The sequence below is a fragment of the Prinia subflava genome, chromosome Z, assembly GCF_021018805.1.
Source record: "Prinia subflava isolate CZ2003 ecotype Zambia chromosome Z, Cam_Psub_1.2, whole genome shotgun sequence".
Taxonomy (NCBI): Eukaryota; Metazoa; Chordata; class Aves; order Passeriformes; family Cisticolidae; genus Prinia; species Prinia subflava.
This window is the reverse complement of record NC_086283.1, coordinates 92197551-92222614: the sequence shown is the minus strand read 5'-3', so window position 1 is coordinate 92222614 and position 25064 is coordinate 92197551. Positions and strand designations below refer to the sequence as shown.

Below are 25064 nucleotides of genomic sequence, written 5' to 3'. Positions count from 1 at the left end.
ATGCAGCTGTTGGTCTGTCAGGCGTCACAGGTTGCCATGAACACATCCTCTCAGCTCCACCCACCCTGTACCAGTGTTTACTTGTTTGCAGACTCCCATTCGAGGTTTCTGCACTGATTTTTAAAGCCCTTTGTGGAAACATTACCATCTCTGTAAAACAGCATCTACTCTCTCCTTCTCTTTCTTTCTGTTCACTCATCCTTCAGCCTCTCTGAGAAAAGTGTTCTCTAGGAATGACAAGCCTCTTTACCACTCTTCATACCAAATGCAACAACCAAAAGTGCTGAACTGTGTGGTTCAAAGACACAAAAGGCTACAGAAGTTCTGCTGCTTGGCCATTAACAAAGGATTCACTGCTTCAAGCTCTTTGTAGAACAGCAAATCTAATGCAGGCAGATGTGCTGGAGCACACACATGTGCCTAATGCCACCCCAGCACCTTGTTTACAAGATAAAGTATGAACTGGAAATATTTTTTGTAGTAACAAAGTATTAGGATTGGGTACTCTGTAAGAAAAAATGCCCTCGGCTACCTTAACAGTGGGAGACAGGATAATTGGTGTCCAGCTCAGGAGAGATGGGACCTGGAAAAGTAAATAATGAAACATCACGTTTCCCCTGGTGTAGATCTCATGGATACTCTACATGCAGAGAAGCATAAAGCTTCCTTTATTTCTAATAGCATGGGATTTTTCTCTGCCAGTTTTCTTTTCCTTTGGATTTGGGTATGGGGTTTTTTTGTTTGTCAGTAATTTTGAAGTATCTCCCTTGTGTGACTCGTGTTTTTTGTAGCAGTGGAGGTGACCAGGTCCATTTCTTCATTACTATTAAGAAGAAATTAGCTATGATAATTTGTCAGAAGTGTGTTCATTGAATTTTAAAATTCTCAGGTCAGTAACATGAATTTTCTTTTCTTTTTGCAGTTTCGATGTAGACAATGGTACATCATCAGGACGAAGTCCCTTGGACCCCATGACAAGCCCGGGGTCAGGGCTAATTCTTCAAGCAAATTTTGTCCACAGCCAACGTAGGGAGTCTTTCCTTTACCGGTCAGACAGTGATTATGATCTGTCTCCAAAGTCCATGTCCAGGAATTCCTCCATTGCCAGTGACATGTAAGTACCTAATAAAATACTTCTAGTCCAAAATTTGTCCAATATCAAGATTTTTGCAGCCACAATATTTTTTTTTTAATTTAAAAATCAGACTGTAATCACTTACGGTAGTGAAGTAATGGAAAATTGTTTGTTTATTTTTTTAATGAAGATCATACTTGTTCCTGCAGCTTTTTGAAGGATATCATGAGGGTGTGCTTGACATGTTTATGCACTCTATTAGCTTTGACAGAATAATAATGATAGTTAATAATGGGGTACTAAAACACCAAGGAGAATTATTTTCTGGCTCTTAAGTTATTTTTAAGAGAAACAATACAAATGTAATTTATACTTCTTCACGGTTTTAAGAAATAAATTCCTTTCATTTACAACTGGAGTCGTTTAGGGTTTTAGAGAAAAGATTGGTAGAAAATAAGATATTTGAGAGAGAAAAAGTTATTTCAAATACCCTCTTCACTAGAAGAAAAAATTCTAACAAAAGATCTTTTTAAGCTTCTTCTGCCCTCTCTCACTATTATGTGAAGTGTGTATTTTCTGCTAGTGAGTCATGCTTTTCAAGTATGTGTGGACCCCAGGTTCCATGTGCAGTGGAAGTCAGATGCAAATCTCGTTTATTTGTAAGAGGATAAAAATATTTAAATGTTCAATCTTTTAGTCACTTTTAAGTAGGAGAAATTATTATCTCTTTTTTATTTGGTTGGGGTTTTATTTTTGCCACAATGGCTCCAAATTTCATGGCCAGATGGTATTTATTGTTCAAATATATATCTAAAATAAAGGATCAGGCTTGTCAGAATACCACAGAGAATGTGTTTTTTAATGAGGCAAAGACCAACAGCTATTGCCTTCAAAAACTAAGAGTAGGCACAAAAAAGAATAAGGGTTTTTACAATAATGAGTGAAATTAGAGCTGATATCTAACTTGAAATCATAAATGAATACTCTTTTTTTTTCTTCACCTTATATAATTTTTATAACTGTTATTTTGTTTAATTATAGCTCTTTTTCTATGTAGAGTCAAGGTAAAAAAAATCCTGCCTTTAGAGAGGGTTGGTGTAAGGTCTATGACTCAGTTAAGATCTGTAGATTGAAACACTCAGTAAGCTTTTTGCCAAGTGTGACCAAGTTTTGTTGAGACAAAATGGGTTAGAAAAAGAGCAATTCAGCTGCTTTGTTATAAAAAAATGCATTTTTCTTGGGAATAGTATCCCCCTCCCAGCAAATCTGACAGATATCCTTTTTTTAAGAGGGAGAAGATTCAAGCTTTTAGTATGGTACCTGTACCAGGATAACATTTGTAAAGATTTTTACATTCAGGAGGACAATCCAGCTGACTGAATTGCTTGGATGAGTCATTTCAATGAAAAATTCAATTAGTGCTCCATCCTTGAACTCATAATCCACTTCATTTCCTAGAATTTTGGATAATATTTCAGCACATAGCAGTAAATTGGATAAACAATATAATTACTGAAAAAACACATGTTTTTCCCCTTTTTTCCCCTCTCTATTCTTCTTTTCAAATTTTTCTAGAAGTACGTTTGCATATAAAATTTGCTTGACCTCACATCTCGGTACATTTTCACAGTCCTTGTCAGAGATGGACTTTTGTACTAAGAAAGTAAATATTCCTGCCACTGTTTAGGACAGGAGCACATTAGGAAATGGGAAAGGCAAGTTGTTCTCACCATGGAATATTAATCATTTATCAATATGCCTGATTAAAATAAGCTCGGCTGTATCACCGAAATTAAGTGAAAATAAACAAAGGGAATAAAAGAGGGGAAAGATAAAGTAGCAAGGATTAAAAACTAAAAGTCACAAAAGTCCTTATGTATGTGTTCAACCATAAACTGAATGTGCTTACAGAAAGGAAACACACTGAATATTATTAAAACAAAGAAACAACTCTGATTCAGGACCTTGCTAAATAAGGATGAAGATTAAAGGGTTGACAAGAGAAGTACACAAATTTTAGGTTAGTCTCAAACTTCCCTTTTGCATCTATACATGCTTAAGTATTGTCTATTTTTAAAAAATGAGCAATTACATTACAAAATGTGCACATCATTCAGCTAATGGAAGTCGATTAGTTGTACATAGCAGTTTAGTATAAATCCCCTGATTCTTCAGCTGTCCGCCATATTTCACTTTTTAAAGAAAAAGACAAAGCAAAAGACATATGTCTTGTATTTGAAAGGGATAAAATATAAAGAATTCTGGCATTTCCACTACTCTGAAATACTGAACTTACAATAATACATTCCAGTCAGTAGCAACCAAAGCAATACTTGAAAATTTTAGTCAAATGTGGAATTTCATGTTGAGACAGCCAGTGGATGGCAGTGCTAAAGTGCTGAATTCATTGTGTCATTATTTATTATGTATGCAGCTCCAGAGAAGGAAGGGAACGAGTTGTGCTCAGTTGTTTGCAAACCCAAAATGAAAAGATGGGCTCTGCTACAAACAACCTATAAAGCTGAAGTATAGGATGATAGCCAAGAGACTAATACAGTCAGATACTATCCCCAGGAGAAGATGCAATGCAAGTCACTATGCTCAAAATAGTAAACCTCACAGAGAAAGCAGAGGGAGTTTCATTCAGGGAGTTGAGATGGAAAGTAAAGAAACAAGAGCAGAAAAGGGACAGGTGGAAAGTTTTTAAAATCAGAGAATCCAAAGTATATTTTGATGAATTAGTTATGGAAAAGAATGAAAAGGTAGGATGAGTGCAAGGCTGCTTTGATGAGAGAAGGTTGGTGGGACAATTAGGGATGCAGTTGGGCAGAAAAAGCACCTGAGTGTGAGAAAGGAAAAGGTCATAAAATGGAATGGGGGTCAGTAACATTGTTTCAATTATCCCTTGGATTTCAATTATTCCCTGGGAAGAAGTAACACAGTCTTTGAGAATAACAAAAGCAGGACATAGAGATTATATATAGAGATTAGGAAAAACTGCTAAGGTTTGTGAACTGGAAAGGTGAACAGTTTAGACAGGAAGATGCAAGGGTCAAGGAGGATGAGCACAGGTGTGTTGTGAAGCCTCTCTGTGGGATCTCCAGCAGAGATAAGGATGTGCAAGAGAAGAACAAGTAACTGAGTGAGGCAGTGAGGGGCAGTGAGGCAATACAAAGAATTATCTTTCAGGATCTGTCATGAAAGACAGGAAAAAAAGTTTAAAGGGAAGGAGAATAAAGAATGGACAACAAAAACCAAAACATATTCCAACAGCAACACAGAGGAGAAAGGGAGTAATATATAGATGAAAGATGTGCAAAATCATTATTTGAAAATTGTCAGGCCTGTCTATATTTGAAGACATTAGTGAAGCAGAAAGATGTGTATATGTCTTGCTGAGGTGGCCTGATTGCTTAATGCTGACTTGTTTGAACTGCTGTGGCTGCCCAGAACTTAGAAATGCAGGAAGAAGTAGAAAAGATAACAATTTTTATGCCCTTCTTGTTAAGGGATCACTGCCCTGGTTAATGGAGCAGGAGATCAAATTAGTAGAGAATTTCTGTTTTAGCAAAGTCCAGGTCTCTAATCAGGTTAAAAAAATAGGTTCCTAGAAAAACGAAAAAAAAAAAAAAAAAAAAAAAAAAAAAAAAAAAAAAAAAAAGCCAATGAACTGCCCACTGGTGCATCACAGCCCACATTTCCCACATTTTATGCCACTCTGAAGGGTGAAAACATGTGTAATTCCCCTGCTGTTCTGAAATATCAGACCAGAAGGTAGCAGTCTAGACCAGAGGACCAAGACATTCTTAGCAGACAAGTCTGTCCAAGCTCGTGTCTTCTGAGTGTAAGGCCTCTTCTGACCTCTCATGTTCTCCCCTTTCCACAAGCTCTCGGAACGCAGCTCAGACACAGCATCCTGATCTCAGGACTTGGCCAACTGAACCTCACTCACAAAAAAGCTGCTGGGGGAGTTCTATAGCCTTCTTTAGAGAATCTTAGCATCGTTTTCTCCATCAACCTATCACTATAAGTTCCAACTAGTATTATTATACAAAATTTGCTGATTTCTGTTAAAACTTGCATGTGTTAAAGGAGCAGAACTCAGATATGGAACACTGACTGTGGGGAACTGCAGGGTCACTGGTCCTAAATGGCCACCATACACCCATTTCCTGAGCTAGAAAACCTACGGCTACTCTGTCAGTAACTTCTGAAGACAGCAGCACCCTTCTGCTACTGTCTGTGATAAAAGAAATATCAAGAGGATGAAGTTTACTCCAGGACAGTTTCCCTATAAATACAGTTATATACAGAGATATATTTTCTCATCCTCTAAGACAAGCTTATTCTTTTTTTTTCTGAGCCAGTAAGGCCTGGTTTTATTAATACAATATTATGATTATCAATCTGAAGTTATGGAGAAAAAACCCACCTTTTTCATGAAAGGTGCTGCCCAGGATTCTAGGACAGCAGACAAGACATGCATTTACTGAGAGGAATAACTGCACTTCAGTTTGACAAAATAAAAACAATTGTCTTTGCTCCAGAAAAATTACAGCTGAAATTCCTTTTGATGTATCATATTATTTTCTAGGAATCTCTGATACTACTATATCATGGGTATTACTGAATGGACAGTTATGGACAGAATGGCTGAAAATGGACAGTTAAACTTAAAAGTCCAGCCTAGTTTAAAAAGATGTTTTAAGAAACATTTTCTATATGTGATACTGTTTAGAAACAATCTTTAATTTAAAAAATACATTAAATTGCTTGAGACATTTATTTGTTCATAGGAAGAAGTGTACCTATATCACTTTAGGAAAAACAGACAGATATTTTGCTTCATTATGTTTTGCTTTTTTGTTTTTAAGATCCTTAAATGAAGTTCCAGGTTACAGCTTAAATTAATCTAAGTCATTTGAAAGTAATTTAAAATATTTCTTTAGTCATAAACAAAACAAAACAAAGAACAAATAAACAAAACCCCCACAGAGATTCTGTCCTTTCTGGTTGTTTGACACATTTTACAGGTAGAATTAAAAACAAAGAACTCAGCTTAGAGTATAGCTAGCTTAAAGATGAATAATAAATTTGTGTTAACTTTTTTTATAGATCAGGAAATTGGTTATGTTGGAAAACAAAAAGAAAGCAATTTTGCATTGAGAAGACTTTATCTGCTTTTTATTCAGGCAAGAATTTTTGTTGATGAAATGGAAATGTATTTTATTTATTTCAATCAATACAGAATCATAATGGGTTTTGTGTGAGATTGCTAAAACCTTACAGTTTTCCAAACATAGCTCTCAGTTCTTAAACAATCACTTCCCCTTTAAACCCTTGTAATGTTTTAGGCATCTTTTCCTAGCTCTTCTGAAAATAATGGATGTTTGAAGGAAAATAATAAGTTACTAGTGAAGTTACAACCAAGACAGACTTAATTCCTATACCTTTTCAGTCACAAGTGAAATGTTCTCAAAAATATGGTATCAAAACCAATTCTTTGCTGGTATTTCAGATGTATCACAACACCACTACTCCCTGAGCATGCAACAATAACCTGCAGAAGAAGGGAGGGTGGACATGTGCATTTTGTGTGCCTACAACAGTGAAGGAGGGGAGCAGTGTGAAGAAAGGCAACTTTGTAAAAAGGACTTGAATGTTTGGGGGGAGATCCCTTTTGGACTGTTTCTCTGACTCAGTGGTCACCTACGTACACAGGTCAAATTTATTCCAAAACTCAGAAGAGCATTAGGTGTCATTCCACCCTTCAGGCCACAAACCGAATGTTCTGAATCCTTTTAATGGCACTAATGCTGTTAGCTGTAGAGTTCAATCCCTGGAAGTGTACAGTTTGAAAGTCTGATGTGCTTTTCTTAAGGTCAGCTTGTTTCTTCTTACATACATTTAGGGACCCTTGAATTTGGTTAAGGGACCATTTTTTTATAAACTTTCAAACTACCTGTGGCTGGCTGATAGGCAGCACTCTCAGGCTGGGTTCCACTCCATGAGTGTCTTGTTCTCAGCAGCTCTGCTATTTCTTTTAAAGAGGGAATCTTTCAGCCTGCATCAGGAGGAACCTCACATGGAAAGTCACGTAGTCTTATTCCTCAGAAGTAACACATCCATATCAGTTTTAAACACTTAAGCATGTGAGACAGGGGCAAGCGAGAAACCAAATACCTGATGATTTAAAGTAGTTCCAGGCAACACATTTTATTTTAATTTGCAACAAGATAAGAGTTTATATGTGTCAGTTAATGCAATCAAATCTCACAAATAGTATCTCATTGAGTGGCACTGACTTGATTGCTTTCAGTCATGTATGCAAACCCAGTCACTAATTTTCTTGAACCTGAGAAGAAAACAGGACTACTCAGTAGTCTCTGATGTCTGTTTGTTTTCCAGCCTTGACAAAATGATAATTTTGTGTGAACAGTCCAACAGTGGCACTGCTGAGTTGGCCTAGATGCCTCTGATTGAGTCCAGTATTTTTCTCAATCAAAGTTCTAGCTCCTCCAGCTTAATCCAGCCTCTCCTTCAAAGAGAAGCCCCACATTGCTGTAGCTTCTTTTCCCTTGCCATTGCCTCAGTGATTCCCAGGCAGACTACCTTCTGATTTTAGAAGGCAAACCACCTGCAGCAGCAAAACACTCTGGCAAGACCATGCTCTGTTTCCCTTCAGGACTGAGCAATTGTCAGACTTCATACAGGCCCATTGCTCAGTTGCCCACCATTCTCCTGTAATATAAATGGTCTGCTGTGTTATGACAGGATTAAAGCATTGAAACTTGGTGAATGACTAGAGCAATATGATACAAATGTTTTCTTGAGTTGTCTTTGGTTTTTTTAATGTTACATATCATTATCCTGGTATCCTACTGTGATGGTTCACTACATCACTACCTACATGATTTCCTCAGGCAGATTACACAAGTCAGATGTGTGAATACAGTCTTTGGAAAAGGTATCAGCTTCTGAGCAAAGCAGCTGGGACTGACATAAGAGGTCCTGGTGGTCCTCAAGCTCTTCCAAAGGTGTTAGGAGACTTTCTTGGTTGATGGAAGAAGCCTAGTAATGTTCCTATAGCACATTATGTAGGATGGGAAAAAATAGTTATACTTCCTGGTTTTTTGAGACAATCGGCCAATTCTGATTCCAGCTCATCCAGCAATTCTGAATGAAGCTTCTGGATTTGATGGGTCATGGTTCAGACCACTGTCACCGAGACCAAAAATAGCCCTTGTCACCTAGCAATTTTTTTAAAATTTATTTTCTGGCCAAAAGCAGAGGCATTGTGAAAGGGAGCTATTGATGCACTGTGAGATGCACACAGAGTCAGATAGTACGTACCTGATAGTCCCTGGATTAAACCTCAAAATACTGATTTAGAATTGCTAATGCTGTTCTTTTCTAGTTCCCCAGTCTGTAACAGATGTGGTCCTTTTGTCTCTCCAAGTCTTGAGAGAGCTTCTCACTTGGGGTGCTATTGCATTTCAGCTCGAATTAAGATTGCAGTTTGGGTAACCTAACCCTGATGACTGCAATAGGGTAGACTGGCAGAATTCAAAGGCTTCTTTCAAGCATAATGAAGTGTGTCTTCAGTACCTCAGATACTGAAACTGAAATGAAAAATTAAACTATTTTCTTATATAAAATATAAGCTTTATCTAGAAAACTCCAGGTATTTTAGTACATAACATATATGTATTAGTCAAACATAATAATCCACATTTGTTTTGAGGTTTTTTTGGATCTCTGATTGTAAGGCAGACAAGAATTATTTTCTTCATCAACATCATAGTGGAGTAACTTGATTTGTGTTCCCTATGAAGTCAGTTGGGGTCTTCGGAAAAACTTATATCTGAAGTTTTACTAGTCACATTTATGTTGAGAATTTTTTTTTTCTCCCTTTAGTCTGTCTGGCTACATCTCACTTGCTTAGTTAGACAGCCCAAGGAGAATTACTATAACCAGCATTTCTTTTGGCTGGGATAATGGACTTCTCAGATGCTGTGGCTTTTCTGAGCCAATCCTTCATCTGGTTAAACTCAATTAAATTCACTATACTGAACTCCAATATTACAGCAATACTTTTTTACTAATTAGGGCTAGCTGTGTTGCTGAATTAGACAGATGTATCAGGAGGGCATAACTGCACAGTGTTATAGAAAATTGTGGTGTTCTGAAACACTCCAACAATAGTTGATGAGAGTCAGCTTCATTCAGGGCTTAATTTCTGTGGTTTCAAGTAGCTCTTTTTAACAGTCCTCTTATGTACATTTTCGCAGAAATAAATAAATGCTCTGGGGAAAACAACCCCCTCCTCTATGGCTCATGGCTCCAATACCAATTTTAATTGCTTGTTCTCTCAGCCCTAAATCCCAGCCTGCTCACAGTGCCATAGTCTCTATCCCCTGTCTGAGAAGCCTGATCATCCCCCAGATTGTGCTTACCCTTTCAAAGACATGCAAATCACTAATAACCCACTGGCTATCTAGAGAAACCTGTAACCCCATCTCTTAATGTGGACAAAACATTAGGAGCTACCACTTACACTCATTTAGTCTTGGCTTTTTGAGCAAGGCCTAAGCTATCACAGGACTGGAAAATTATTCTCAAAGTCTTTAAAAATTGAGATGACATGACTTAAGCACTATTCCTGAAGAATAAGCTGACTTGGAGCACTGTGACTTCTGACTTCACAAAATCAGTTTTGCAAACCAGCCCATTTGTATTTTCCAAATGATGAGGATGAGGATGAGGATGAGGATGAGGATGAGGATGAGGATGAGGATGAGGATGAGGATGAGGATGAGGATGAGGATGAGGATGGGGATGAGGATGAGGATGAGAGGATGAGGATGAGGATGAGGATGATGAAGATCAAGCTGCATGGAGCAGGCAGCCACTGCTGCTCACTGTGCTCAAGGCACAGCTTCTGCTGGCTAGTGCCATTACATGGTGTTTCCACTGCCCTATCAGGGTGCAATCTAGGATCACCTTTCATTTCTGCTAAAATGTGAGTCTGAGCAATGTGAATACTTCAGCATACCTAATTCATATGTTTTGTGTGTGCATATTCGGCTTCAACTATGAAATGTTATTGGGACAGAAAAGAAAATCCTGGCAGTAAGGGTACTCTAACAGTTTATTCTCTGTGTTTAATTTGTGGTTTTGTATATTGTTATAACTGTGCTCCAGCGTATATGGAAACAAAACACAAATGTCTCATCTAAGCTGAGACACTCAGTTGGACAGTAAGTCTGATTCAGCCTTGTATACAGAAATGAGTGGATGCCAAATTTAATTCATATTTAGATGTTTACACTGCAAAAGGCAACTGTCATTTTCTGACAGAAGCAGAAGACTACCTTAGTATTAATTTTCTTTCTTATTTTTTACTTTTTATATAGACATTATAGACAGATTTTTCCATACTTTCATGCTTGTTATGTTCTTAAAAAAAAAAAAAGGGCCAAATACAATTCTTTAAAAATGAAATAAATTCAAATGACAGTATGATGAAAACCTTAGCTCCTGATGTGGAGCTTCATTCAGGGATTCCAGACCGCCACTGTCCTCTTGGACTTTTCAATTCAGTTGGCAGCTTTATTCTTTAAAATGGTCTTTGTCCAAAATTTTTAGCCAGAGAATCCAACAGGGATTATGCCAGCTGAATTTAAGGCCTCCTTAAATTGATGGCATCCTTAAATCCTTAAATGACAGCATCCTCAGCCAGTACTTCTGAGGATAAAAGTAAGGTTTTGATTCAAGTGGATGAGTGTTGCAAACCAATGAGATCATACTTTAAACTGGTATATTTTTGTCAAACCAGTGTAAATATGTGTTGTATGTTTTCTCCCCTGTATTTAAATAAGGCAGAGCTCCTGTTTATCCTGTTTGTATCTCACAACTTCAATGCATGTCTTCAAGATCACTCAGTTCGTATTCACATGACAGTCTAGAAAGACCTAGAAAGTCTTAATCTGTGTTTACTATGGCCTTTAGAAAAACAAACCTTGAGAACCTTCCCTGTGAAACTCCACAGTGGCAAGTCCTTCACTCTCCTCGTGGTCTTCAAGGCCTGGGATTTCCTCTCCTTAATGGATATTGTGAGTTTTTTCTGACCTCCATAAAAAACATCCACCCTTCCTTAACTGTATCCTGATAGGTCTGCAGAATATATCTCTAGTTACTTCTCCTATTAGATGTTATGTTAAATTATGACAGTTTAATTATGAAGTAAAGGTTACTCAGTCACCCTGTTACTCAGTCTTATCCTTTTGTTAATCTTCCTGCCTGCTTCTCTGTCTGTCCATGCATCTCTAAGTTCCTTATTAATAGGGGAAAAGTTAATTACTGTTCTGTGATTGGGATAGAAGAGACAAATTGATGCCAATCCTGAGGAAAGGAAGCAGAACTTCTGTACTGAAGATGTTCAACTAACTTCTGACTTAATGCAGCACTTTCATCTCTTCTTCAGGGTGGGATCAGCATAAGTTATGTGGTGTGAGTTCAAGTGTCATATAGGAAACATTAGGGAGAAAAATACAGAAATTTGCAGTCTAGGCTTCACCACTTTACTGTGGCTACTATCTTGCAAAGTGGTATGTAGTCTTTGTTCTTCTAAAGAAAATTTAGCTTGTTTTTTATGTAGCAGTCATTCATCTCATGTAGGCAAGTGCATGTTTTAGCAATGTTCTTTGGTGGTAGAAAGCTGATCATTTTAAATTTTGAGGCTACATGAAAAATATTCTGTTTTCAAACCTGTATTTCCTTTGAAAAATGAAGATGTGAAGCAGTATGCCAGGCATACAAATGAGGAAAGTCTAACACTGATATGAAGAATTTCTTCTAACTTTAAAGGCTAATACCTCTGTCTATATTTAGAAGCTTGTGAGTTATTGCAGTATTTACATTCCCTCTTGCTGCTTCTGTATCTAGAATCCAGAAAGAATCACCCATGTCATCATGCCAGCTTCGATGTCATCTAGAAACAGGAGGACACTCATACATTGTGGTGTTTGTCTCACTGTAGTACAGTGTGTATCAATGGCATTTTGAACCATATATTCTTACTCTTCTGCACAAAAATTGCCACAGCTTCTTTGGATATGTCTGCTCCATTTTAAACACTCTCACCTTGTCCAGCTTTTCTGACCCAATGTGTAACAAAAATTGCTCACCCCCTTTATGACTGCATTGCAGTTCAAGAGGTCTGGTGAGTGCTAAACTATTTTGTGAAACTTATGAATATCTGTACTTTCAGTATCAAATTCACCAAAATAATGATACTATCTGGAATTGTTGCTCTTGACACAAGGGAGATTTGAAAAGTGAAGATTAGATCCTGGCTTGATTTCAGCACATTAAATTGTTACTTAATCATGCCTCTTCTCAAGAATAACAAACTAGATACAGTATGATATCAGTGTTCTTCAGTGAAATGCAGTCCAGAAACAAATCAAGTAAAATCAAGTTTGAAAATGAGAAAAGTGGCATCATGTTATTTTACATAAAAGAAAAAAGATCCTCCAGGGCAGAAAGCCAAGAACCTGTAGTTGTTGCCTTTTCTGAGTGCCTCAGCATCCAAGCAGTGGCAAACAGGGGCTAAATGGAAAGAAGAGGAAGCACCATTTACAGAAAAGAATCCCACAGGAGATATTGAGGAGGACAACCTTATTTTCATATTTTTTGCCAGTCTGAATGCAACTGTTAGTGACTATATTTCAGGAGTTGTCTGGTACTTTGAGGCACTGGTGAATATTTTGTGCATTTGTGTCATACATTGGGCATTCAGGGTGTTTGCCACGGACATTGCTAGAAAAAACTATGTCCATGTCTACACTGTTTCTATTAACCTGTAGAAATTACTGAATATTTTTGTTCTTTGTCTAGGGCTGCTGCTACCTGTAAACACTTTCATCTTCAGAATTCTGCCCTTTCATAGTTCCCAAATGTGAAAATTTGACTAAATCACTAAAAATGGGTTTGTGTTTTGAGCTGGGCCCCCTTTAGGTCTTAAAACAGAAGCAAAAAATGGAGTAGCTCTATGCAAATAATAAAAATATCCTTTAAAAAAAGATAAGAAGTTAAAGGACTATTGAGAAACATTTAAGCCAGCTCTCCCATATGAGATAATGCCATTTCTCAGAACTCGAAGACAAAGAGCATAATTTTCCTGGAAGTGAAGTAGCATAGTCACACTCTCTTTCAGTGGAGAACAGGATAAAAAAAAACGGAAAAAAAGGATCTGGCTTATCCTCTGCTAAAGCTTTTGTGGAATTCATTAAGCAACCCTTATCTAAAATTGTAGTGTAGGGCATTTTCCTATGTTTTCCTGACCCAATGAAAACATAAAGAGGTACTAAACCCAGCTGATCATTAACTCTCTTGTTAATGCTCTGGACTGATTAATGTTGTCTATTATACTCAATTGGATTTGGCTTCCCTGAGAAATTAAAACATCCAAGTTCTTCTTATGGAGTACTTTTCTTCTGGTTTGTTCTAAGAGTCAACCTTAGGTTCTTTCCATCCAGTCTGGGCCTGTGGTTTCACCTGAAGCAACACTCTGTTCCAACCACTCCTGCAAAGACTATTCAAAGTGCAGATTTCTTCCACAGGGTGTTTAAAAATCTATTCTTCTATTACAAAAGGAATGAAAGAGAAGATAATAAAATTCGTTACACAGTTATTAGACATTCTGATGATCTTTTATATTGGGGAGTTTTGTTTCATCCTTACAGACTGATTGTACAGTGGTACAGGTTGCACATGCTGCTTTTTAATTAGGTTTTTGCAATATCTGCAAACCATAGTTTTCTTGTGGACAGTATATAGATTATAAGAATAATGTTGTAGCAAGTAAAACACAAGTAGTCACATTTCTCCATTTATCAGTCTTTTCCTAATTAGATTTTCATGGACTTAAAATACAATGTTCAAAACTTGTATTTTATGCTTAAACTTAAATAACATTAAAATAGCACCAAATCAATGGTAGTTTCTATTAGAAGTTGCAACTTGTAACTTATCATGACAAATTCACTGCAGAGAAGTAGAAGAGAATTGAAAACATAATCTATTTTTGTCTTTGGAAAATTTACTTTCGCCTTGATTGCTGCCATATACTCGATAGGATAACTAAAAATGCCAAATTTTCCCTGTCCCTATATTTTGACTCTATACCCTCAAAGCTGCAGATACTACTTTTATGCCCTTCAGTCTACTGTTTTTTACGGGACTGTAGTTTTTGACAACCATTTCAAGTAGCAGTTTTTTCTGCTGAAGAAAAGGAATCCTGCCCTCTCTCTCTGCCTTTTGCCCTACAGTGTGTCACCCGGGCACCTTGTCCCTGCATCCCCCCATGGAGGTGAGGTTGCCACAGTGACAGCACACCCTTGGTCACAGGCCCCATAACTACAGAAGTCTCAGTCAGTTTAGAAGTTTTAGCAGGTTTCTATTCATCTGTGATGTGCTGCCCAGCCATCCACCTGTTCTGTCCTCACAAGCCTGGTGACAACCCTTAATGGAGCCACTTTTGGGACGTTCACCTCCATCCTTTGGGATGACATATCTGTAGATTAATCCTGGATGGTCAGTCACCTGCCCAACCCACAGCACAGAAAGTGCCTGGTCTGTCAACCTTCCACAGACTTGTCAGGCAGTTGGGCAATAACTAAGTTGATACTTGCTTTTCAAAGATGTGTGGAGCAATAATAAAGTGTGACTGAAGAAGAATAAAACTGAAGTTACCTATACTGCATTGTAAAACCCGATTTTCTTTCTGTTAAAACAGCAAATTTTGGTGATGCCTAACTCACAACCCTGCTTATTTTTTTCAGACACGGAGATGACTTGATTGTGACACCATTTGCTCAGGTAGGCACAGCTTTGCTGTATTTCTCACATGGCCTTGTAATTTAAAGACAAAATCACCAAACCAGTTGTTTTCTGTTGTTGATATTATGTGTGTTTGCTTGAAACAAAAAGAGTGTTTGAACAGAAAGTCATAAACCTCCTACTCTGTTAATTCTACCCCTTTTTCTTAATGCTTTTTATCTGAAAAGTTGAAGTGCAACAGCACGATAAACACCTTTGATCTTTTTTCAAATACTATAGCAGGCAGTCATGATTAAGACATTCCTGATTCCTGATTCCTGTTATTCTGTTATTTTTCTAATTACAATTTCTCCATTTGCACATCTTGTATGCATTAAATACAATAAGATTTTTATACATGAGGCAAATTTTACCCAGGACACTTATATTCCTTTACAAAACCAGGTGTGATTTTCTATTCAGATTCTGTTTTATAAAACACCAACTCAAAATTCTTTATAATTCAGAAAAAAAAGTCACAATTTTTCACAATAGAGCTGCCTTATAAAGCATGAAAAGTTAACACTGCTATTCCTTGAATCCATGATGATGGGTTTTACTCCAAAACAGATAGGAATTATAGTCAAATTACCATAATTATGAAGTCATATGTGATTGAGAGTGAATGGCAAGAGAAAGGCTGAGTCACACAGCAGTCTCAAATAAGAATAAAGTGGCAGCTTCAGCCACACTATGCAGGTTGCTTTGGTCAAATAATAAGCTGTTAAAAGAATATTAATTTAATAGTTTATTATATATTTAATTATATTGCAAACAGATGCAGTATTTATAAGACTTAACCACATCCTTAATATGAATAAAACTATCATCTTTTACTAGCAGAGGAAAGATTAGTCAAGAGCCTTTTATAAAAGTACTCTGAAATCTCCAAATTTGATGACATATATAATTGGTTTTAATCCATGCTGAGTTAAAAATAATTCAGTTTTCTTCCTGATTTTAGAAAGAAAAACATAATTAAATTAATACTGTTTACTTAACCAAATGTATTTTTCACTATCTTAACTTATTTGGAAATTACCTCCAATAGTTTGGACATCGCTAGTCTCTGCTAGCTCTTAAATACTATCTTTTACAAGTTTTCATTAATTTATTGCTTTTTCTTCAGTGTCCTAACTCCTTCCTACCTCCTGTACACATTTAAGGTGCTATGAAAGGAGGGTTGTGCACTCCTCAACTCAAATCTCAGAAACCCAGCTTCTCATCGCTGCTTTTGTTATTCTTCAGATGGGTTCACCAGGAACCCAGCCCAGTTTGGGCTGAAAAGAAAAGTGGTCATCTTTTCAAAGACAAAGACATGCCAGTGATCAGTGTTGCTGCTTTCTCCCATTTCCAGCCTAGCTCCAATAAACTCGTGGTTCCTTTCTGACATCAGCTGAACTACCCTTGACAGAGAGGTTCATCTTTTTACCCTCACATGGCACAAAATTTTTTGCATGCTACCCAACTGGATTTAGAAGAGAGTGTCTATGGTACTGATAACAAGAAGACACTCCTCTCCACTACATTCATTGTCTGCTATCTTGCATGAAATTAAGCCCAGAAAGGAATTATTTCATCTGTGTTGTCTTCCCAAATGCATAAAGCTTGCAAGAGCCTGCAGACTTTTCCCACATTCTCAGAGGATGACTTCCTCTTCCTCTGGCATTCTGCTCTAAGTCCCCAAATCATCTGTGCTTCTTAGAGGAGACATTTTTACTTTTTTATTTTTAATGGCAGTTTAGACAATTTCATTCCCATTGTCCTTTAGAGTTTATGGGGACTTAACTGCAAATGAAGATTCTGCAATTATTTCTTATGCGTGAAGTATTAGGGTTGAACGGGCTGTTATCTTCCAAACTCAAATACTTTTACTGTTGTTTTAAAGAAATAAGTAGAAATATGCAAAAAACTTTCCTTCCCAGCAAGTCAGCCTGCCTTCAAACAGATAATGGGTTATTTATGAGGGAAACAAAAAAAAATAGATATAAACTACTGCCTTTGTATTACAGACATATTATTGTTAAACAATAGCCAAATAGTTCCAGACTAACCAGCCCAGGAAACCTTTTACAGTGGTTTTGAAACGTGCTTTGCATTTCTTTCAGCTCAGTGGAGCAGATATAGCTCAGTCTCACTTGTGCAGAAGTTTATATTGAAACCACTTTTTTTGTTCCAGGTTCTGGCCAGCCTGCGTACTGTCCGGAATAACTTTGCTGCATTAACCAATTTACAAGACCGGGCACCCAGCAAGTGAGTGTCATTTTTTGGCCACAGTGATACTTTTTTAATGTGAGCTAAGAAGACAAATAGATATTGTAGATTTCAGTCTGTGCCACCAAACCTGATCAAGGAATAAGTTTATTAATGCCCTAAAGGTATTGTAGTTGATATCTGAGACAACAGCCCCCTGGCCTTCTAGTTGATCTTGAGATTATTCTCTTTGCATAAACTTGGAGTAGGTTTTTACACCGTATATGATTTTGGATAAAGTAGTCATATGTCTAAGATTGTTCAAAGAGGATAATTCAGGCACAGTCTGAGTCTTGCAAATGAAACAATGAGCAGACAGCTGCACTCACTGAGATCCACTTGTATGATCTGAATCTATAACCCCACTCATCCAAAGTAGTGATACCCTTCTATAACTGTAAATTAGGCATTATAAATATGATCTCACTCCAGTCATGCTACAGCATCACAGCTAACGTTAATGTTAGTTACACTTGCAAATGTAGTGAAGTCATTTCCCTCACCCAAAGCATGAATCTTGAGACACAGAGATAATTAGCATTCGAAATAAAATAATGTCTTTGCATGTGTTTATAATTCACATTTCAAACTATGTATAAGCTCTAGATGTGATTAGGCAGGCTTTTAATAAACCTGTAAGTTCCTAAAATATTCCTGTCCTAGAGTTCCCAAATAACTTCCCAGGTAATACATTTTCTGTTACATTTTCAAGGATTCAGTCATCAGTGACTTTATTAGGCTTAAACTTTTTTTTCATTTCCTTTTTAATAGAAGATCACCAATGTGTAGCCAGCCATCTATTAACAAAGCAACTATAACAGGTAAGAATAATTTTTTTTTAAAACATCTAAACTTAAAAATGCATGTTATAATAAAAAACACATACCCTCTATATACTTATATCTGTTTTATTAAAGAGGTTTTGAGTTTTTGAGTCAGATAGTGACTCAGATTGGTGACTTTTAGTGTTCTATCCCGTAAACTTCTGTTTTCTATTTTATTATTCCAGTTTAAATTTAAGTTCTTTCCCAATTCCCTTTCCTTATGTACCAGTGTGTGACTGTGTCGTGAATACTTTCATTAGTAACATTTTGCAAGGATATCTAGCAGAAGAAACTGATATGAGGAATCCATTCATCTTTGGTTTTGGGACATAGAGTTCTATAGCTACACAGACACAAATTCTTCATTTTAAATGTGCTTAAGCTATGAGGAGAAATGTTCAAAACTGAATTGTCTGATTTACAATTGTAAATCCTATTTTTATAACATTTGTATGAGAAAAAAATCCTTTTAATAGATAGTGTTATTTCTAAGGGAACATCAACTTAAAAACAAGTCTAGCAGTGTAACTTACATTAATATTTTGGAAAATTTTGGCCCACACTACTTTTGGTTATTTTGATGACAACTTAGCCTTGGACATCTTTATGAAAATACACTTTATTGGAGCCCATATTTTCTATATTGTGTTAATTCTCAACTTACACTGTGTACTTTTCCAGGTAGTTAGTTTCTCTATCGTATTCTGTCAGAATGAAAGAACATTTGTTTTTCTTTTTGATGAAAGCATACTGATACTTACAAAACAGGCCAATTATTATGTAAACCACAACCAGAAATGCAGTTTTCCATATTTTCAAAATGCCTCATCTTTTAAATAGAATTACACATTTGTATCTCTAAGAAAAAATGGTACTTCAGCAATTTTGAGGAGCAATGTGGCTTTTCAAAGTTCAATAGTTTCTGCCTTTAGACTCTGGAATAAGTTAAAATCAATGGGTTTTTTCAGCTAATATCTCACCTTAAAGGGATCCAGTCTTGGCAGTTCTGTACAGTTTTATTCTCCTAGGAACTCATACAATATGAACATTTGTGTGTAGGGGTCATCAGGGGACAGAAAGCTAAGAGCTTAAATCTCTTTTATAAGCAGAAAGGCATCATGTTAATTAAATAATAGAAAGAAGATATATTTATATATGTAGACCAATTATATTCATGATCCTTTGTTAATACATTTATTGAAGAGGCAATTTGGGGCATTGGTTTCAAATTGCACCCTATGAACCATTTAAGTTATGGATATTATATCTATTTTTGATTTTGTGATTTGTCTCATAGCAGAATAATCCAGGAGTATGCTAACTGGAGACAGAGATACTCAAATATAGGACTATTTCTTTACCTGCAAGGGACTAACTAAAGAAAGCCTATAACACAATGAAATTCCTGACAGTAAAAGAAAATATGATATCCAGAAGAGAAGATGTGTGTGCCTGTGAATACTACCTTACATGATGTCCTGCAGCTATTTGCCTGGGGACAACTTCTTTCCTCCAGCAGGAGAAGATGCTCAGACAGCAGGACCCAAGACATTCTCTATTGGAAGATGCTGTTGCTCTTTTTAGATTCTCCCTGATCTGAAGTTTTCCATTCAGTTAATTCTCAGAGTGTACTCTACATGTCAGCCACAAACCATCTGAAATTTTAAAGTTTAGAAAGGAGGTACTGCAGTCATCTCTCCAATTAATCTAGAAAATTCTTCTTTGCCAATAGATTCAAAGGCAGAAAGAAAAGGCAAAGAATAGTAAGGACAATTTAATCTAATTTACTTTAGTCTGGTTTCTCAGAGATTCTGCTGGAATTACTATGCCCAAATTATGCATTGAACTGAATGATCTGGAGCCTGTGTGCAGTGGATATAAGTGGTTGAAAGACTTTAATGATATAACAAAGATATTAAGCCACTATAAAGCATAAAAATGGCTACCATTCATTTTGACTATTGAATGGAAATTGAGGCTGGATACTATTTTGCATGAAAAGGTTTGCCCGTTCTTAGTTATAAGCTGGTTTTGATATTTCCATGGCAACAAATTTCATGGCATAGGTGCAGAAATATGCATAGGTTTGTTCTTGGGGCATAGAGAATCCTAGTAAAATGTCTTAACAGCAGTATGTTAAGAAGGAAGATATGTTAAAAACAATTCTGCTGCATTTCAGAGAATAATTGAACCCCTTTCAGATGCTAATAAGTTTTTTGAATTCTTGTGAGGAATGCTCAAAATGTAGCTTATACAGATCCTTCCTGCTGAGAAATCCTCCTGGTTTTGCTGTTCTCAGAATTCATGTCATGGAGTATCCAGAACAATAGACCAGCTAGGGCAGAGCCTCATCATGTCCTCCAGATGGCTCGGCTTGCAATCTCAGCAAGATCTTATTGGCAAGGTAGCAAGCTAAGTGACTGGAGGGCACTATAAGCTATACTGATGATAAACCAGAAAAAAGACTCTTAAGATAGATATTTTATGTTGCTAAACTTCCTGGAAGATGTGTCTCTGGGAAGATTCTCTGTGAGGAAAGGGACAATCACAGAAGGGAACTACTGCAGAAGATATGGGGAACCAACAAGGGAAACATGAAAAACAATCTCATAAAGCCAGGTAACTAAAAACACAGGAGCAAAATTCTCTCATTTGTTATTTTAAGAATTCACCATAAGACATAAATCTGTGGCAGCATACCTTAGGAAAAAAGTAAGAAACTATGACATTGAAAAGTGAAGCAGAACAGGAATTACATGTTCAAATACTTAGAAGCAGCACCCACCATAGTGGCCTTAAAATTTATGGTGATTTTTCAATGTAAATATGTAGAAGTTGTGAACAAAATAAAGTCTTTTCTATTCAGTATATCCTCATGAATCCCTTTCAGAAACTGTGTTGAAAGAAGCTAATGAACATCAATGGCAAACAATATCATGTTCATTATCAGACAACTGTGCTATAGCATGCTAAGTGTTCCTTTTGAAAACAAATTAGGGGGTAGGACATGGGAGATTTTCATGTAACAACAGATTTTTTTTGATGGCACTTTTCAAACTTACTTAAACTTTAGGATGTAAATATCAGTTTTAACTATAGGCAGTGTGAATGAGCAGGGATGAAAACTTACTCCTTACTTCAAAGGGATATGAATTTCCTACAAGAGCCATCTCCCATTACTGAGACCAGCCTGGATAACTGGGTTTCCTGAATAGTTCTCTCATGCTTGGTGTTCTGTACTTCAACCAAAAGAAAGGTTTCTCTCACTATGAATCATATTTTTTGGTGTTTCATTTAAAATTGGCAATAATTCTCTTAACACAACCGGTGAAATACAAATATTTTGTTCTCAAAAAAATGAAACTATCTGTGACTCAGGGACTAAATTTGCCAGTTTTATGCTACAACTCTGTCCACTCATCCAGTCCACACTTCCAGAGTTTGTTTGTGATGGTGTTGTGAGGGACAGTGTCCAAGGCCTGTCTGAAGTCACTGCATGGAACCTCACCTGGAGTACTGCATCCAGATCTGGGACCCCCCTCTTGCTCCAGTGCAGGGGAAGCCACGGTCAGAGATGATCAGAGAGGGCTGGAGCTCCTCTCCTGTGGAGACAGGCTGGGAGAGTTGCTTTGTTCTGTTCAGGGTGATCTTATTGTAGCCTTCAAGTACATAAAGGGGACTACAGGAAAGCTGAAGAGGGACTCTTTACAAGGGTTTGTCAGGATAGGACAAGGGGAAATGTCTTCAAGCTGAAGAATGGCAGATTTACAGTAGACAATAGGGAGAAATTCGGAGGATGGTGAGGCCTAGGAACAGAGAAGTTCTGAATGCCTCATCCCTGGAAGTGTTTGAGCAGGGGCTCTCAGCAACCTGGTCTAGTGGAAGGTGTTGCAACTAGATGATTTTTAAAGTCTCTTCCAACCCAAATCATTTAATGATCCTATGAATTCTAATGGTAGAGAAAAAGAAACATATTTGTATTTTGCAGTCCAGAGCATATTTAGATTTAGCTTCCATTGAAATCCCTCCATCTGATCCATCAATTTCAGTAGCCAAGTGGCAGTGCAGATGTCCATTGTTTTAGCTAGTTTCAGCCATCTCATTTTTGCAAAACAAGCTCACAATCTTTTCCAACAAGTGTTTTGAATATAGGATTGATAATCGTCAGCTTTAGTGGAGTTGAACAACTCTAGTGGAGTTGAACCAGTTCTCCATCATTACTGTGAAAAGCACTTTAAAGTGACCTGTACATGGTTTTCTTAAACAGTCAATAATATTTTTTGTAAATAGGACAGTTTTGGAAAACAGCCATGTTTGCATCAGGTGCTCTTTTCAGTTAATCATTAAAAGGCCTTATCTAGGTCATGACAACCAAACAGAGAGTTATCTCACTTACAGGCTTGTTAGCCACAACACAAACAAAATTATATTGCTTTGTGAGATACAGGGCACAAATTACATTCAGACTGAAATTCATTCATACATCCCATGACCCATAGGAGGTAGGGTATGCAGGTAACAGGTAAGGCATCAGACAGCCTGGAGTCTACTCCCAACCCAGACTTTCACAGTCACGTCCTCATCTTTGGGGCTGGATTAGCAGCTTTACCCTTTGTACATGCAGAGTTTATGAGCATTTGATATTATAAATGCAAGCCATATTTGCTTGTATTCAGAAAAAATTCACAATGTCATAGCTGGCGCAGCATTTTCATGTGCTTTCACTTACATTTAAAAAAACCTCAAACCTGCTTAAATGGAGTCATTTAGTAAACTAGTTTTCCTTTTCAAAAAGCATTGTCTCCAGTTCAGCCCCATTTGTTTAGGGAAGAGGTTGTTATTAACAGGCTACAGTTGGGAAGGCTTGCTGAGTGTTTTCATCTGGATTTGTAGAGTTTTAATTAATGTTGCAAGACAGAAAGACTTCAAATGAAATCTATACATAGGGCTCTTTTAGGGTCAGTGGGTTTGTAAAACAGTGATTAACCTGCTTAAGGCAGAACAGCAGGAAGAGGACTAACATGCTTTTTTAGCAGATAACCTGTTCATGTCTCATCTCACATCCAAGGAAGTGAATAAAGCCAGCATACAAAATAGAATACTCTCTATATTTGAATAGCGCTCTTCAACACTGATACCTGATAAGAAAATATGTAAGCTTTCATAAAATAGAAAGTTAAACAAAGAAATATAAGTCATAGTTCACAATATTCCTGGCAAGAATACCCATGTAATTAAAACTAATCACTTGAATCAAAAAATTGGAAAATAAAAGTAGATGTTTTGCAGTGTGTAGATGACAACACTTGGCTCTTGTGTATGAATTCAATTTTTCAGCAATCTGTTTCAGTAGAAATATGTGGTGGTTATTAAAGTGTATAGAGACTAGAATGCATCATAGGGCTGATCTCTGCTTGTTATCTTCATTTAACACTTAAGATTACTTTTTCATAAGACTGAAGAGCAGTAGAGCCTTGATTTGTTACAGACTTACACATTTTGGAGTTAGACTAGAGATCCATTTAATAAGAAAACATGAGAGGCATTATCAAGCTCCACACCAATGATCTGGTATGCAACCCTACATAAATCTTTGCTTCTTAGTTTCAAATTGGTCTCATGTTTTGCTGCACCAGTAAAAGTCCTTACATCATCATTTCACCCAAATTATCCACTTCACTGGAAAGAGGGACACGGTGAAAAGCTTCACGTGCTTCCTATCCTTTCAGCCTGTGTCACTTACAGGCACTGGTAGAGTAGAACTGTACAGGACCCCAGGCTGTATTTATTGAAATCACAACAGCAGCAGAACAACTGAAAAGAGTTGTTCTCTCTGGTTTGGTTCTCAGGATAGATTTGAGAAGAATCAGAAAGAAAAATAGGACTCTTGCCTGTGTAATTTTTCTCATTACTTTTACAAATGCTGTGCTTTGTCTGATGAATAGAGAAAATAAAACTGAAGCAGATGACATTTCTGATATGACTGTTGGATGCAGTCTGAATGCACCTTCCTTTCACATCTTCATCCAGTATCTGACATCTCTAATCAGGGACACATTATCACCTGTCCAGTTTAAAATAAGTATTTGAAGATAGATAATTTTTTTCCTTTAATAGCTTACTGAGAATCTGGCCTATTTAAGCCTGAGTATCCCTCACTTTCCTGAGTATCCATTTAAAAATTAAGGGCTACATTTAAATCACTGGTTAAAGTGCATAAGTTCTGCTTTTATTATATGCAGATTCCTGATTAAGGAGCCTGAACACAGCAGTGAGTCAGAGCAACCAGAAGCCATGGTCAGACAACCGTGGAGACCAGCTACAAAAATGCCACCCTTTTCTGTATTTTGTCTCTCTGGCCTCATGTACTTTGCTTTATATTTTGCAGAATGACTCCTCTTCAACCGAAAGGTGTAATTTCAAGTCTGGTGGTAGGAACATCCACTTGTGCCTACTGCACTTTCTCAGGAACTAGGATTAAAAATTTTAAGAATAAGCATCGCCTACAATTCATTCTTCTGCTCTCAGGCCAGAAGTCACAATATATTCATGCAAAACCCCCTCTTTTCTCACTACTAGGTAACTCAACTCGGAAAATATTTGGTGGTGGGAACTGGTCAGCAAATGGAAGCATCTGACTGGAATACAGCCATGTATTCAGACATGTCCCTGTGCTCCATGCTTCCATTGGGCTCTCTTGGTAACAAATCCCTCCAAACAGCCACATGCATTCTTTATAGTCAGGGGAGGCAGGCAGGTGTCTCAGGGGATCCACGTGCTCTGGAGAGGCCCTAAACCCCCACATTGCCTATGCAAAATCCTGCGTTATCCAATGGACTTTACTTTGGTGTCACTATCCATGAGAGACACCAGTACTGGGCAGCCTAGCATAGTACCACAATATTCTAAAGTATTCTCTACCAGAAACTTGTCAGGGAGGAGCTGCAGTGAAAATTTTACCAATTTTGGCTTTGGGGCTTTGGGAGGAATGATGGGAGGCAGTGAAAGAGCCAGTAGTTCTTATTGGA

General features: G+C 37.2%; 1 protein-coding gene across 4 annotated transcripts in view; it reads left to right on the top strand.

Annotated features, from left to right (window-relative positions):
• Nucleotides 1-25064, top strand: part of PDE4D (phosphodiesterase 4D) — a 535741-nt gene that overhangs the window by 437659 nt on the left and 73018 nt on the right. For all 4 annotated transcript variants that reach the window (XM_063421935.1, XM_063421934.1, XM_063421936.1 and 1 more), the window contains 4 exons: nt 923-1114; nt 14923-14959; nt 17139-17212; nt 17984-18033. In XM_063421935.1, coding sequence (XP_063278005.1) covers nt 923-1114; nt 14923-14959; nt 17139-17212; nt 17984-18033 — 353 coding nt within the window. The remainder of the gene's footprint in view (nt 1-922; nt 1115-14922; nt 14960-17138; nt 17213-17983; nt 18034-25064) is intronic.